Here is a 16866-nt window from a genome sequence, read left to right as displayed (position 1 = left end):
TCTTCCCGGACCGGGGCACGAACCCGTGTCCCCTGCATTGGCAGGCTGACTCTCAACCACTGAGCCACCAGGGAAGCCCAATAATATCCTACTTTTAAAGGGAGCTTTGTGTTGTGGGTAACCAGACAGTCACACAAATGGAAGGGATAGTATAGTGAGCCCCCAGGTCCCCATCATCCAGAGTCTTCACTGTCTGGCCAGTCTTATTTCATCTCAGTCTCTGAGCTGGAGGGTTTTCTTTTATTTATTTATTTATTAAAAAAATTTTTTTTAAAGCATTATTATTTTTTAAATATATTTATTTATTTGGTTGCACCGGGTCTTAGTTGTGGCAGGCAGGCTCCTTAGTTGCAGCTTCAGGGCACCTTAGTTGCGGCATGCATGTGGGATCTAGTTTCCTGACCGGGGGTTGAACCCAGGTCCCCTGCATTGAGAGCTCAGAGTCTTAACCACTGGACCACCAGGGAAGTCCCTGTGAGCTGGCGGGTTTTAAAGCATTAGGTCATGGTAAACACTGCAACAGAAGGGGCTGCTTTCAAACAGGCATTCTAGTTCACAAACCAGAGTGTTAAGAGATGGCGTTTTAGAGTCAGCTAAGTTTGAACACACGCTCTGTCTGTGACTGGCGGTTAGGGAGCTTGGCTTTAATGTCTTGGATAATCTATGATACGGGGATGATAACAGTGCCTAACTCGTGTCGCCTAGGAGCATTAAATTAAAAAAAGTGATTTGACAGTATCTTATACCTCTTATGCTATTATTATTTTATCTGTACAGTTACTCTTTGGGGTAGTTAAATAGTAAAAATAGCAACTCTGTCTTGAGCACTTACTGTGTGCCTGGACTTGTGCTTTTCATGAATTCTCTCGTGCATGAGGCTCTATGAGGCAGGTGTCCTAAGCCCCATTGCAAGGATGCAGAAGCTGAGTGTAGGAAGTGTGGAAATGGACTTGAACCTGGTCTTTGCTTTTCATTGCACACCCTCCTGCCTGACCATGCAGGGTGTGAAGCCTGTTTATCAGCTGGGATTTATTCACTGTTATCGGGTGCTGCCAGCCAGGGGATTTCATCCTAGCCCAGGGTTTCTAATGCATCCTACGCCTGGTCTTCTGCCACCACCTTGCTCTCGTGGGTTGACAGGCAGTGCCCGTATTACATCTTTTTGCATTAGATTCTGATTTTTTTTTTCGAGGGAGGGGTCAAAAACAGCTTTATTGTTTCTTATTTAAAAAAAAAGTTTTACGTATTTACGGCAAGAAGTAAACAGAAAAGAAGGGCAAAGAAAAGAAATAATCCATAGTCACACCCATACAAAACTACTCTTAACATCGATGTGATTACAAAACTTAGACAAATACGCACACACATCCTCACAAACAGAATCATATTATACATATCATTTTCTGGCCTGCTTTGTTCACAAGACGTTGTGGATGGCTTCAGACCTTCCTCATTTTAAGTGGCTGTTGAGTATTCAGCTGTCTAGAAATTACTCAACCAAATTCCTGATGTTTTCAGGTATTTTGTTTATTTGTTTATTTGCCACAGTTGCTTATCCTTGTGTGTAAATCTGGGCACATTCATGATTACCCCCTTAGGCTAAATTCCAAGCTGGGAAATTGCTGGGTCAGTGGGTATGCATGTTATCAATTTTGATACGTGCTGCGAAATTGCCTTCCAGAAAGTTTTCTTCTTTTAACGCCAGCATGGGGTTTAGCCAGCAGTACAGGAGAGTGCCAGGTGCCCGACCACCTTGCCGACACTGGGTGTATTTTCTGGTTTATTACATTAACTTTCTCAGAAAGGCTTTCTCAAAGCCAAAACCAAAACCAAAGCCAAACGAATAACAAACGAAGAAAACAAAAACCAGAGCACTAAAGAACGAGTGTGGCTTTACGCTAGGGTGGTGCTGCTGGTATGTATTTACCCAGAGAAATTCCTACACATTGCTTGAGCAAGATTCTTCAATACTTTATTTATACACCCTCCTGCCTGACCATGCAGGGTGTGAAGCCTGTTTATCAGCTGGGATTTATTCACTGTTATCGGGTGCTGCCAGCCAGGGGATTTCATCCTAGCCCAGGGTTTCTAATGCATCCTACGCCTGGTCTTCTGCCACCACCTTGCTCTCGTGGGTTGACAGGCAGTGCCCGTATTACATCTTTTTGCATTAGATTCTGATTTTTTTTTTCGAGGGAGGGGTCAAAAACAGCTTTATTGTTTCTTATTTAAAAAAAAAGTTTTACGTATTTACGGCAAGAAGTAAACAGAAAAGAAGGGCAAAGAAAAGAAATAATCCATAGTCACACCCATACAAAACTACTCTTAACATCGATGTGATTACAAAACTTAGACAAATACGCACACACATCCTCACAAACAGAATCATATTATACATATCATTTTCTGGCCTGCTTTGTTCACAAGACGTTGTGGATGGCTTCAGACCTTCCTCATTTTAAGTGGCTGTTGAGTATTCAGCTGTCTAGAAATTACTCAACCAAATTCCTGATGTTTTCAGGTATTTTGTTTATTTGTTTATTTGCCACAGTTGCTTATCCTTGTGTGTAAATCTGGGCACATTCATGATTACCCCCTTAGGCTAAATTCCAAGCTGGGAAATTGCTGGGTCAGTGGGTATGCATGTTATCAATTTTGATACGTGCTGCGAAATTGCCTTCCAGAAAGTTTTCTTCTTTTAACGCCAGCATGGGGTTTAGCCAGCAGTACAGGAGAGTGCCAGGTGCCCGACCACCTTGCCGACACTGGGTGTATTTTCTGGTTTATTACATTAACTTTCTCAGAAAGGCTTTCTCAAAGCCAAAACCAAAACCAAAGCCAAACGAATAACAAACGAAGAAAACAAAAACCAGAGCACTAAAGAACGAGTGTGGCTTTACGCTAGGGTGGTGCTGCTGGTATGTATTTACCCAGAGAAATTCCTACACATTGCTTGAGCAAGATTCTTCAATACTTTATTTATATTTTTTTGTTTGTTTGTTTGCGGTACGCGGGCCTCTCACTGTTGTGGCCTCTCCCGTTGCGGAGCACAGGCTCCGGACGCGCAGGCTCAGCGGCCATGGCTCACGGGCCCAGCCGCTCCGCGGCATGTGGGATCTTCCCGGACCGGGGCACGAACCTGTGTCCCCTGCATCAGCGGGCGGACTCTCAACCACTGCGCCACCAGGGAAGCCCTTCAATACTTTTAGATGGTATAAAAGAGAGTAACTTCACAGGCTTATACTCAGCATTTGCTGCTTAGACCGTTAAGCCTAATATTTGTGAGCAGGAAGTAATGCTGTGTATGAACTAATGCTCAGCGAAAAGGCATTTTGTAGGTACACAAAGGGGACAAAGCACAGAATTAAGCTGTTTTGATCTAATGGGTCTTTCTTTTTCTTTCAAAACAGGAAAGATGCCAAGAACAATGACGTGTCCTTTTCTCAAATTAAGTAAGTCTCTAGAGTTGTGTACCTTAATACATTTAATCCCTCAATCTGTTCAGTGCCTATTTTGAGTTTTTTTTTTTTTTTGATGGAAACTGCTGCCATTTTTCCCGATTGACAGGTTTGGACCTAACCATCCACAAGTCCTTATTAGCCTTGTTATTCTGCAAGGAGCCTACGTTTCCTAGTCTCCTGAAGCTATTAGCTTCCTTGGCGTGTCGTACAGTGGCAAGGGGAACCATACTTTTGCCATATAGTCTACCAACAAATACATATTTTGTGATTCAAAAAAGGTTATGAAGATCTAGGAGGAGAGAACTTGCTCAAAGTCACAAAACCAATCAGTTATATAACAGGGTCTAGAAGTCAGATTTCCTGATTCATATTTCATTGTTTTGTAAATAACATTATAGTGCCACCACCTGCCACCGCCCTCCCGCCCGCCTATTGTACTACAGGTTTTCTTTGGGAAGATGTTTACTATCATCTCCAAAGTCATGGTTGAGTCATTTTTTTCTAACTGCTTATTTTTTTTCTTTCCTTTTCTATGATGAAGACCTAAAAAGTGAGTAAACTCTCCACTTTAAAAAAAAATAACTTGTATTTTTCTATTTTGAGTGTGAACTTGGTTGAACGCAAAAAATCCCGTTTTGTTTTCCTAGATCCAAGTTAATCAAAGTGGAGAATTTTGAGGCCTACTTTAAGAAACAGCAAGCTGACTCCAACTGTGGATTTGCAGAAGAATATGAAGTATGTGGCTATAAATGTTGTGTTTTTAATTGCTCTACGTTTTTCCTGAAAGTTGGAAAACTGCCTGTTTCCGTTTTATGGTGAAGCTTTGGGTGAGAGGCAGCCCTCTTTGAGGGGAGAGAGAAGCTCTTGCATGTCCCCCGGGGGCCCCTCTGAAACCTCTTGGGGAGGATCCCTCCTTGCTTCATCCAGCTTCTGGAAGCGCCAAGCATTCTTGACTTGTGGCCTTATAACCTCCATCTTCACATGTCTCCCTTGTGTGTCCGTATCTCAGTGTCTTTTCTTCTCTTATAAAGACACCAGTGATATTGCATTAAGGGCCCTGCCCTACTGCAGTATGACCTCATCTTATCTTGAGTACATCTGCAAAAGCTGTATTTTCAACTCAGATTTCATTCACAGGTACCAGGGGTTAGAACTTCTGCATATCTATTTTAGGGGCGCAATGTTACCCATAACATCTCTGCATTCCCACTTTGTTCTGTCATACTCTCTGAGCAGTATAACTAACATTTGAACACTGAATAAATGAACAAATCATATGTTCTGTCATACTCTCTGAGTAGTATAACTAACATTTGAACATTGAATAAATGAACAACTCATATGTTCTGTTTTTAGGATCTGAAGCTTGTTGGAATTAGTCTACCTAAGTACGCAGCTGAACTGGCTGAGAATAGAGGAAAAAATCGCTATAATAATGTTCTACCTTGTAAGTTGTTTTTTCCACATTACTTTCTCTTTTTTCCATCAGTGGCATCACATCTCTAACAGTAGAGGGGAGAAGAATCCAGACACGAACTAACCACTTCCGTAGCCATTCCTTAGTCACCTTCTGTGTGCTGAGCACGGTGTTTAGGCATATGCCATTGAATTCAGTCCTCACAATAGCCTTATGAAATAGGTAGTAGAATAGTCACTTAGCAGATGAGGAAAATGAGGCACAGAGTGGCTAGGTGATTTGTCCAGAGTCACACAGATAGTCATGGTGGGACCAGACTTGGACCGAGTCTGTCAGTTTCATTCAGGGAAAAGGCCAGAGTCTGTGCTTTGAACCCCTTTATTCCCACAGCTCTTTTATTTCAGTTAGTATAGTTCTGGAATGAAAGGGAGCAGGGCGAGGGCAGGCAGGGAGTAATGCTTTCTGTTTGTCCAGACACGTCTCTGGTTGGCTGTGTACATTCCACGGCTAAATATGAATTACATTTGGGTTCATTCCTGTCTTTTTTTTTTTTTTTTTTTTTAATTATCTGTTTTACTTGAAGTTGTGTTTTTCTTTCCTGGCCTGAAATGTTAACTTCTGTTTAGATTCAGGATTTTCTAGCTCCTCCCTTCGTTCTCTTCATTCCTCGCCGCCCCTCCAGCACTTATATTGACAGCAGACATTGACTCATGCGTGTGCTGAGAGAAACACTTTTAAAACTAGGCTGTCAGGATCTGCCTCAGCTCTGTGCTTTGAGGGTTAACTCAGGTTTATTGGCCTGTTCTTGTGGATGTCTGTGGAGATTTTCAGATCCAGAGTTTGGCTGTTGTTTTTATTGGGAAGATTTTAGGCTGAAACTCATGTTGGTAACTGGGTTTAGAATTGTTGTTATTTTGTTCAGGGGAGGGTGAGATAGGGATAGTCAAAGGCAGGGAAACATAGGAGCTGCTGCTTATAGCTCAGGCTGATAGTTGAGATTTTAAGGATATTATTTCATTTCTGGAGTTGGACAATTTTGTGTGTATTTTGAGATGACAGTATATAGGAAACATGAGAATTTTATGCTTTACATCCTTCCACTTATAGTAGTCTTTTTTAAAAAATTGAAGTGTAGTTGATTTACAATGTTCTGTTAATTTCTGCTGTACAGCAAAGTGATTCCATTTTATATATATATATATTATATATATACACATTTTTTTCATATTCTTTTCCATTATGGTTTATTATAGGATATTGAATATAGTTCAGTATAACTGTGTTATACAGAACCATGTTGTTTATCTATTTTATATATAGTAGTTTAAATCTGCTAATCCCAAACTCCTAATTTATCCCCCCACTCCCTTTCCCCTTTGATAACTATATGTTTGTTTTCTATGCCTGTGAGTCTGTTTCTGTTTTGTAAATAAGTTCATTTGTGTCATATCTTAGATTCCACATATACCACTTACAGTAGTCTTATACATTCAGTTTATTCTTGCATTTGGGACTGTCTTTTTATAACAACTTTTTTTTATGAGAATAGAGAAAGTGTGAAAGTCTTAACTGAGTATCTACCCTGCTATAGTGAAAAGGGCACTGGATTTGAATTCTGACTGCCATTCACCAGATGAAAGTGCTTGGAAAAATCACTTAATCTCTCTGACCCTCAGTTTCATCCTCTTTAAAATGGGCACAGAAGTTTGTAGTGTGGTTATAAGGAATAAATAACATTGCTGAGGGCCTTTCCTGGGTCATGGCACTCACCCAAGGATGGTAATAGTTGGTTTCGCCTGAGAAGGCGGTCTGGAGTGGTTAAGACCTTAGAAACTGTTGCCAGGCTGCCCGGGTTCTAACTGTGGCCCTGCCACTGACTAGCTCTGCTCAGGTGATCATGTGACTTCTCTGTGCCATAGTCACATCTGGTGACTGTGGGAATGAAATAAGGTCGTGGATGTAAAACGCCAAGCCATGCAGCTTCAAGGTGTGATGGAGCCCCTGTGTTGCCATTTTGTACTTTTTTCTCTTGTATTCAACTCACCTCACACCTTTGCTTCTATTCTAACATGGAACTTTTTTCTTTGAATGTCACAGACGATATTTCCCGTGTCAAACTTTCAGTCCATGCCCATTCAACTGACGACTACATCAATGCCAACTACATGCCTGTAAGTGGAGAGTGGGGCTCATTGTGCTGGCTGGTTAGGAGGAGGTCCTCCTGCTGTCTCTTTGAGGTTGAATATGTGCTGCTTTCCATTTTTAGGGCTACCATTCCAAGAAAGATTTTATTGCCACACAAGGACCTTTACCCAACACTTTGAAAGATTTTTGGCGTATGGTTTGGGAGAAGAATGTCTATGCCATTGTCATGTTGACCAAATGTGTTGAGCAGGGAAGGGTAAGTATCTTATTTTTATTATTGTTCAGTTCAATTCGTTCATTCATATTTACTGTGGTGGGAGGGTATCTTAAAAATGATTTGTCTTTTTTTAAAAAAACACTCCCCCAAATATTAGCACCTCTGTTCTTAGAAGTGTGTTTTCTGACTTTTTCTCCTCTAAGAGAAAAATTTTAGAAAAACGTTAAAAAATTCTATGTTATCATTACCTTCCTTTGTGGACAGAGAGCAATGTTCTCTATTCATTAAGTCACTGCTGCTGGCATTAATGAACAGCAGGGGTTGGGTTAGTGAGGCTGAAGAAGTCATGTGCAGCTCCCTTCTTCGTCAGCTCTGTGGATGAGTGCAAGCCCGACCTGCCTCCGAGCAACCAGCTGCACCTGTGAGATGACCAATTTGACCAACTCAGTGATTTTCAAACTTAGTCTATAGCATTGCAACCCTTTCTTTATGCAAAATTTCTGATGTATCCCCAGAGAAGTCTCAGCAGTTCCCTCTCCCTTCTGATGGCCTGGAATCCTCCCAGACACTTCCATCAAAGATAAGATTTCTTCTAGTAATAAAATCCCATCTTTCCATAAGTGGAACAAGGAGAATTGAAAAACATGGGCTAAATTCAGAAAGTCTGTGCCTGAGGAATAGGACCTAATGTGCTTTCTGATTTTTTTCATGTAGGTTTGTTACTTAAAGAATAGGACAGGAGTCAAGTCCCTTTTCTTTTTGGGCCATGCTAGTTCCCCAACCAGGGATCGAACCCGTGCCCCCCCTGCATTGGAAGGGCAGAATCTTAACCGCTGGACCACCAGGGAAGTCCCAAGGAGTCAAGTCCCTAAGCCAGTGGTTCTGAAACTTTAACGTGCATCAGAGTCACCTGCAGGGTGGTTCCCCCTCCAGAGTTTCTAATTCAGAGGGTTTGTGGTGGACCTCCGAGTTGCGTTTCTGACAATTCCCGCTGCTGCCGCTCCAGGGTGCATGCTTTGAGTAGCACTATCCCGGAGATAGTGCCAACCTGTCAGGCATCATTTCTTTTTGTTTTTCTTTTTTTAATAGTAGAGCTTTTATTTATTTATTTATTTAATTTTTGGCTGTGTTGGGTCTTCGTTGCTGCACGCAGGCTTTCTCTAGCTTGGCGAGCGGGCTCTAGAGCCCAGGCTCAATAGTTGTGCCGCACGGGCATAGTTGCTCCGCGGCATGTGAGATCTTCCTGGACCAGGGCTCGAACCCGTGTCCCCTGCATTGGCAGATGGATTCTTAACCACTGCGCCACCAGGGAAGTCCCTGGGCATCATTTCTTTTAATGTTCTGTTCTTTCACTTTAATTTAGCAGATGTTTATCCAGCCCCAAGTACGTGTCAGGTCCTGTGCTAGGGGCTGGGGTTGGAGGAAGGAAAGGTAACAAAGAACAGTTAAGAGGTGGTTCCCTTCTTCATATTATTTGTGACACAGAAGGTTGGGCTCTGCACCCGCTTCTTGCATTAGAACAGGTCATTATGCAAACGAAAGGCCATTGCTTATGAATGCAAATAAACTTTATGGTGCTGTTGAGCCCAGGGCCTCACACATGGAACATTCTCCTAAATATCTGTTAGATAAATGAAAACGACATAGTTAAATTAACGAAGAACAAGAAGATGAATTTAATGGGTCCTTGTTCATCATCAGGCGGGAGAGAAGTGGATGTTACTGACCCTGGGTGACGGGGGAAGAGAGCCGGTGTATTTTCTGCACTAGATTCTCCATATATGTTATTTTTTCCTATAGCAACCCTGTGAGGTGTTATTATTTTATAGATGGGGAAACTGAAGCTTAGAGTTTAAGAACTTGCCCACAAGGTAGTAACATAAATCCAGCGGGTAAGAGACAACCTGGGCAAAAACTCCATGTCAGTGTGTGTCCCAGTCCTGTGTTCTTTCTTGGAGCAGTGGTCCAGAAGCCGGGATCTTTTAAAAAATACAGATCCCTGGGTCAGAGTCAGCATCTCTGGAGGTGGGAAGCAGGTATCTGTTTTTAAAGCAAAACAAACCTCCGAGGTGAGTCAGATATCAGTCAGGGTTAGAAACCATTGCAGGAGAGCACACTTTGGAAAGTTTAGAGAGAGAGTGTGTGTATATATGTGTGTGTGTGTTTTCAGTCAGTTACTAAATGGGGATTCAGGTAGTCTCAGAGAGCAGTTGTTTCCTGATTTTTGTTTCTGTTCACATCTGCCCATTGACTTTATAAAAATCAAAGACCCCCAAATGATTTAATCTGATTCTCTTTATCGGTGTCCATATTTGTATTGCAATTAGTGTGTATCTAAAAGTATTGGGAAAAGTTCTCATTTCTTCTGCTGCTTAGGGTTATAGGTCAGTCAGAGAAGTTTAGTTCAGGGAGCAGTTAGTGGAATGGCTGCTGGAGGCCTGGGGGAGCTGGGTGGGCATGGTGTCCCCTGTGAAGGAACAGCTGCTGCTTAGCTCTGAGTCAGTTTTTGTGCAGAAATGGGGGCTCAGTGTTGGCTAGATCTTCTGATTTTTCAAGAGAAGCCAGAAATCTGGATTTTTATGAGAAAACTCCCAAATTTAAAAGAGTTGGCAGGAATCGTAAATTAAAAAAAAAAAAATTCCAAGTGTCAGACAGAACCCACCTAAGGGATGGATTCAGACCCCGGGCGGTGCTAGTTTTCAATATCTGGTCTCCTTGTGAGGCTTTCATGATGGTAGATGGTTTGATCTGAGTCTTTGTATAAAAACACATTTTATTCTAGACCAAATGTGAGGAGTACTGGCCCTCCAAGCAGGCTCAGGACTATGGGGACATAACGGTGGCAATGACGTCAGAAATTGTTCTACCAGAATGGACCATCAGAGACTTCACAGTGAAAAATGTAAGTAAGAGGTCAAGAAGGATAAGTCTCATGTAACATTAACATATATAAATCTTGGGTTGATACTTTTTAGGTTGGTATTAACCAGTTTTTTTATGCATCAGAATTATGTTTTTGCTTTTTTCTTTACAGAATAAAACAATCCATATCTGCATATACTCTAAGGCAACCCTTTGGCTTTGCTTTCTTAAAGAGAATTTCCTAAGTTGTTCTTAAATAAAGTGAATCTTGAGAGCATGGCTCAGTATCTGTACTCCTTTCCTTCCACTTCCACGTGACCTGCTCATAGAATTTTTGTTACAAATCCAGGCCGTTTTGGATTATTTGGTTGGAAATATGACATCAGGAGTGGCTATTTGCTGTTGGAATAGTTTATAATGACAGTTACAATAATAGGATTCCAGGACATATACACATGGCCTCCCTTCCCCCAAAATGTTATGAAAACAAATGCAGTTAAATGGTGTAGGCATTCTAGGAAGTCAGTTTATGTGTCCTTTTAATTTTTTTAAGGATGTTTAAAAATAGAATCAGTGTCATGAGCAACATTGATATCTTTTGATGGCTGCATAAATCAATATAACCCTCTGCAGTTTATATCAAAGGCATAAAAATATCCATCCCCCTTTGATCTGGTGGTTCCAAGTTTGAGAATCTGCCCTAAAGAAATAATCTGAAGTATAGGAGAAGGCTTATTATTCATAAAGATGTATGTGAGTATTATTTATAATGGGGGGAAAATTTGGAAACCATGCAAATATCTAGCTTTCGGAGTATAGATAATGAAACTATAGGTTATCTAGTCACTGTATCATCATTCAGCTATTAGAAATGATGGCTATGGAGACTGCATAATTACCATGAGGAGAAGTTAGAGTGTAATTAAGGGAAATATACTAGGAGACAAAATTTTATGCACATTATGAATAGTGCATAAAAGAAAAACCTGGACGTAGATTTTGTGGAGTTGCATTTATGAGGGGCTGGTGGGCTGGTTTCCAGGTTATGAGAATTATCCTTGCAGATTTCATAAGTCATTTCATGCTACATGGTTGTAGTATATTAACTCTTTGCTAATTGCTGTGTCTCAAAGGCTCTGGCCTCCATTAATACTTATTTCAATTCCTCTCCTGGAGATGCCATCACAGCAGTTAATCATGTATTGAGTGGGTCACATAAATGATGCAGTTCACCATAGCTGAGAATCCCTTAAAATGTCATACTTATTTCTATAGATTTCACCCATTTTAAACAGACTGGCTTATCCTTGGTTGCTTTCACTGCTTGGAGTTTGCCCTTGTGGAGGGGAATTGTGGGTAGAATTGTCCACATCATTAAAAAATTTACTATTATTATTATTTTTATTAACTAAACTCCAGACTTTATTCTAATTTCATAGTTTTCCACTAAAGCCCTTTCCAGTTCAGGATCCAATCTAGGATGCCACATGGCATTTAATAAAATATTATTTTTAATTGTACAAAATGCATGAATATATTTCCCCTTTAAAAAGTGGGAACATAACTGATAGGGCTGAAAGTGTCCTTTGCCTGCCACCTCTAACCTGAGCCTCTTTGCTCTTCTGTGGAGATAATACTGAAAATCTGACCTTCCCCTCAGCTCTCTCATTCTCCCCTCTTTTCTCTCATGGCTGGTTTCTTTCTTTGGATGAGTACTTATAATTAAATCTGTGAATGTTATATTCCTGTGTGACGGGACATCACAGTACCCTCTTCCCTCACTGCCCTTTTTTCTTACTGTCTTCCACATTTTGAATAATGTGAATGTACTGTTTTTATAATGTATATACATTAACAAAAAAAAAAGCTTCAAAGGGTAGCTGTCATAAAGAAGATGGAAATGACAGCAGTCCAGATGTAGGTACACACAGGTGAGGCCAGTGCCCAGGTGTAGGCATAATGAGTACAGTTGAATCAGGAATGGGAATGGCCCATCCTGGGTGGAGTTCTGATAATTAAAGGTATGTGCTTTGGTCCATGTAGGAAACCAGTCTGCATAATAACTAACTCTGTTATAATAAGCTTCACTTTCTATTGTCTATCTGAAGTCGAAATAGATGCCCTTTCTCAAACCCCTACAGTTCTAAATATTTACTTGGTGCTTGCCAGTTGCCTATCACTTTATTAAATTCTTTGTAAGACGTGAATTATGAGGAAGTTCTTGCCCCGAAGGCACTGACTATCAGAGTTGTATTTGTATAGTTGTATTTTGGTCAGTGACATTTCCAGGTGGGCTCAAGGGGTGGGGTTTGTGAATCTCTAAGGAGGTGTAGGTGTAAGAATGTGAGCACATTATTGGCAGGAGGCTGGATTGGAAGGGGAAGATTCTGAACTCAAAATCGAAGGATGAGAGACTTCTGCCTCTGAGCTGAGTGTTTAGAGAAGTTGTTTCACTTCTTGGAACCTTCCTCCTCCTTCTTTGAAGGGGGATAATAAACCCTCCTGCTTGGCATGTTATGAGGATTTGGTGAGTACCTCGAAGTCCCTGCAAGCACTTTATCAGCTGTTGTACCAAGGTACCATTCTAATTTGTGGTCATAACCACTTCTGCTGAGCTGCCTTTCAGCTGAGCCGTGCAGTTCAGTCTTCAGGTACTGCTTGATCTAGCTTGCCTTTCTCTCTGGATCTTACAACTTTTCTTGGCTTTTAGATCCAGACAAGTGAGAGTCACACTCTGCGTCAGTTCCATTTTACCTCCTGGCCTGACCATGGCGTTCCCGACACCACTGACCTGCTCATCAACTTCCGGTACCTTGTTCGTGACTACATGAAGCAGAGTCCTCCTGAGTCACCGATTCTGGTGCACTGCAGGTATGCAGATGGCTGTCCATGTGTGACAGATTTCAAACGTACTTATAAATATGGACACTTTGGGGAAAAAAAAAAAAACCCCTAAGAGGGAATGCAATAGGTATTTACAAATTCAAGAAAGGTTTGGATAAGGGACCAATAAGGAATTAGGGCTTATTCCCTAAGCCTTTGACTTTAGAACGGGGGTTGGCAAACTATAGCCTGTGGGTCAGATCTGGTCACCTGCCTGTATTTAAAACAAAATCATAATATATTTAAGTTTCTTTCTTATTTGTAATATTTTGTTTTGAAATATTTCAACCTTACAAAAGTATGGAGAATAATAACAATTTAATCAGGCACAACATGATGCCATATATGTTTCTTTTTGTTAATAATACATTACAGATATAATTAAAGTCTCTGCTTACTAGTCTCCTATCCCATTCGCCGCCTTACATAGGTGAATGTGGTCCTAAAGTTGATCTGTATCATTCCCTTCTGTGCTTTTATATTTTATTACATATGTACGCAACTCTATGGTTTTATATAGTTTAAACTTTTACCAGATTTTATAATGTATGCATCATTCTGAAACCTGTTTTGTTTAGCATTTTGGTTTGCTATTTAACAATGTTGAAACACATAACTCTAGTTCATTTTATTTATTTAAAAATATTTTTTCCACATGTAAAAACTGCATGTAAACTAATGAATACAACGTAATGAATACAACAATGATGAGTTTGGAGATGAGTATACCCCTGTGAAACCATCACCACAGTCTCTTTGGCTGTCTGTTTTTGTAAATACAGTGTTATTGGAACACAGCCATGTCCATTTGGTTACATATTGTCTATAGTTACTTTTATGCTGTAGTGGCAGAAAGAGTTGATTTGCAAAGTCTGAGAAGCTGAAGATATTTACTCTCTGGCCCTTAACAGGAAAAGTTTGCCACCCTCTCCCCCAGAACAATAGGAAATTAGCTTTGAAGCTGAAGGAATTGATTTTAGGACAGAAGAAGGGAGGGGCTTTGTTGCCCTCTGGGGAGTAAATTGATGAAACTCGCCATCCTAGATACAGTGGCGACTTCAATGGGACTGAGATTCAAGACGCTCTAGCAAGGTGTTTTACTTGTGGCATTTGATGTGAAAGTAACTTTAGGACTTGGGCCCCAGTTCTAAGCTAGCACAGTCTGACTTGAAAGGTTTCAATTGAACCAATTGGTAATGGTCCTGGGCTTGCCCCTCAAAGCCTGATAGCAGAGGAGAGCAAGATATATGTATAAGTGGGGAAATGGGAGTTTTACAGTAGAGGCAACCCATGCTGACATGTGCTCATTTGCCCTTCTTTTCAGTGCTGGGGTGGGAAGGACGGGCACTTTCATCGCCATCGATCGTCTTATCTATCAGATAGAGGACGAGAACACTGTGGATGTGTACGGGATTGTGTACGACCTTCGAATGCACAGGCCTTTAATGGTGCAAACAGAGGTGAGCCCAATGTCTGTGTCTGACGATCCCCCCTTCCTGTCTGTGTTTAAAAGATGGCATCATGTCACACACTTGTGTTAAAATATTCCACCCTTCCAGATCTTTCTGGCTCTTGGCTGTGAGGTGGATTTCTTTCAAGACCTTAAAGTGATGTGGGATTGAACTACCCCACGATACCTGATGCAGCGGCATAGTTGTCCTGCATTGGAGCAGCAGTGGAGCTACAAACCGAGACAGTATCAGGATTCCTCAACTTGCTGCCACTGACTCACCAAATAATCTTAGCAAGTCTCTGAACTTTGGCTTCCGGGTTTTAAACTCATAAAACTGGTCTTTTCAACTCTTGGTTTCTAAGAAGTTCTGACCATTCTTAAAATAAGCTAATGAAATGGACTTATCAAATATTAATGATACGAAATAGGATAATGCTGCTTTAAGCTTTAACACAGCAATATATCCTCACCCTGCCTTGTAAATGTTAAAAACATCAATCATCATGGCTGCGGGAGGATGGTGACCAATTGGGAAAATGCATGCTTAATATCTACAGTGTCACTTTTGTAAAATTGTTGGGTTTGGCTTTCCCTGAAATGTTCCTGATAAACTATGTGTTCAAGGCATGTTCTCAACACGTGTATTGGGAAATAACCTTCCTCAAAGCTGTCGGGATGAATGCTCCCTGGCCAGGATAGAGCAGAATATTAATCTTGTATCAGGCCATCACCCTGAACCAATTCAGAACTCTATGAGTATGTGCTGTGTTTCTGAGTCCAGCAGGGAATGTTCTGGAGGCCTGGGTGCATTGTGTGCTTTGGGGTGGTGCAGCATGGCTGTGGTGGGAAGAGTGGAAGTCACCTCCTGCGTTGGTGGGGACAGAGATCTTCTATTTTCTGCTGTAATTAATATATAGAGTCGTAGTTGTCAGTCTTTTATCCGCTTTTGAGAAACACAGAAATCTTATACCTGCTTACAAATGTTCTCATCCCTTTTTAAAATATTTTGAAAATAATATAAATTTGTTCATATCAAAAAAATTTAACAGTACAGGATTATACAGAGGACATTTTTCTCTTTTACTTTTTCTTCCCCAATTCCACTCCCTAGAGGTAGCTAGTGTTTACAGCTTGCATGTATCTTTACAGGCTTTTTATGTACCTCTTTTTTAAAAATGTACACACACACACACACACACACAGACACACACAGAGCATATTTTAAAAATTGGATCTTATTTTGTAGGTAATGCTGCCCTGTGATGTTTTTCTCCTCTAACAGCATTATGGATATCTTTCAGCATACACCCTTTCTTCCTCTTTTTTTTTTTTTTGCGGTACGCGAGCCTCTCACTGTCGTGGCCTCTCCTGCCGCGGAGCACAGGCTTCGGACGCGCAGGCTCAGCGGCCATGGCTCACGGGCCCAGCCGTTCCGCGGCATGTGGGATCCTCCCGGACCGGGGTACAAACCCGTGTCCCCTGCATTGGCAGGCGGACTCTCAACCACTGCGCCACCAGGGCCTGTCTTCCTCTTTTTAATGGCTACCTGCAGATTCTGATGTGCTTGCCTGAAGCATGGGGACCTTCAGGTCTACCCCAATCATTACCCCTGTCTCTACACCCCCTTCAGAATGGGGACCCCCAACTCGGTCCTGATCATCCCCCTTTAACCTACCCCCTCTGTTGAGAATCACAGCTTATTCATTCTCCACATCCTCCCTAGCCAAGAAAACCCTGCTGGACTTTTTAGTGCATCATTTCCTCCATGTTCTTTCTTTGCCCTTCCCCAAGATTCTGGTACTTTTCCTTGGTGCGGGGAGGTGCGGGGAGTGTGCCGCTCTCATTGAGAACCGTTAATGATGAGAACCTTGCTGTCTGTGGTTTCAGATTTCACCACTATGTTATTACCCCTTGACCTACGTGAACTTGGAGTGTTCGCTGTGGGGTGGGTGGGGTTGGAGGGCGGTAATCTGTTTGAAAAAAACCTTGGGTGCGCATCTTCAGGACCTGTGCTCATTTGTTTTCTCTTTCTTTTTCTAACAGGACCAGTATGTTTTCCTCAATCAGTGTGTTTTGGATATTATCAGATCCCAGAAGGACTCGAAAGTAGATCTCATCTACCAGAACACAACTGCAATGACAATCTACGAAAACCTTGCACCAGTGACTGCGTTCGGAAAGACAAATGGTTACATTGCCTAAATTCCAAAGGAAAACCTTTCTGGAATTAACCAGACCGTCACACCCACAGCAAAGGAAAATGCCCCGATGTTGACATGTTTTTATATGTCTAGTATCCTAATTCTTTGTTCTGTTTTGTTAGAACTAATTTGAGAGTGTGAAGCTGCACATGTGAAACATGACAAATGAGAAGTTGGGGCTGTCAGGGGCTGTGGATGGGTGGTGAGCAAATCAACTATGTTTCTGA

The 16866-nt window shown here is 41.5% G+C and overlaps 1 protein-coding gene across 1 annotated transcript in view; it reads left to right on the top strand.

Annotated features, from left to right (window-relative positions):
* PTPRJ (protein tyrosine phosphatase receptor type J) overlaps positions 1 to 16640 on the top strand; it is a 59486-nt gene extending 42846 nt beyond the window's left edge. Inside the window, exons 14-23 of the mRNA XM_007455824.1 lie at positions 3411 to 3452; positions 4003 to 4011; positions 4109 to 4196; positions 4818 to 4908; positions 6976 to 7049; positions 7145 to 7279; positions 10023 to 10142; positions 12813 to 12973; positions 14310 to 14445; positions 16482 to 16640. Coding sequence (XP_007455886.1) covers positions 3411 to 3452; positions 4003 to 4011; positions 4109 to 4196; positions 4818 to 4908; positions 6976 to 7049; positions 7145 to 7279; positions 10023 to 10142; positions 12813 to 12973; positions 14310 to 14445; positions 16482 to 16640 — 1015 coding nt within the window. The remainder of the gene's footprint in view (positions 1 to 3410; positions 3453 to 4002; positions 4012 to 4108; positions 4197 to 4817; positions 4909 to 6975; positions 7050 to 7144; positions 7280 to 10022; positions 10143 to 12812; positions 12974 to 14309; positions 14446 to 16481) is intronic.
* The last annotated feature ends 226 nt before the right edge of the window (positions 16641 to 16866 follow it).

Source organism: Lipotes vexillifer, unplaced genomic scaffold (genome assembly GCF_000442215.2).
Source record: "Lipotes vexillifer unplaced genomic scaffold, Lipotes_vexillifer_v1.1 scaffold977, whole genome shotgun sequence".
Lineage (NCBI taxonomy): Eukaryota > Metazoa > Chordata > Mammalia > Artiodactyla > Lipotidae > Lipotes > Lipotes vexillifer.
The sequence above is the reverse complement of the archived record's forward strand: the minus strand, read 5'-3'. Positions and strand labels throughout refer to the sequence as shown.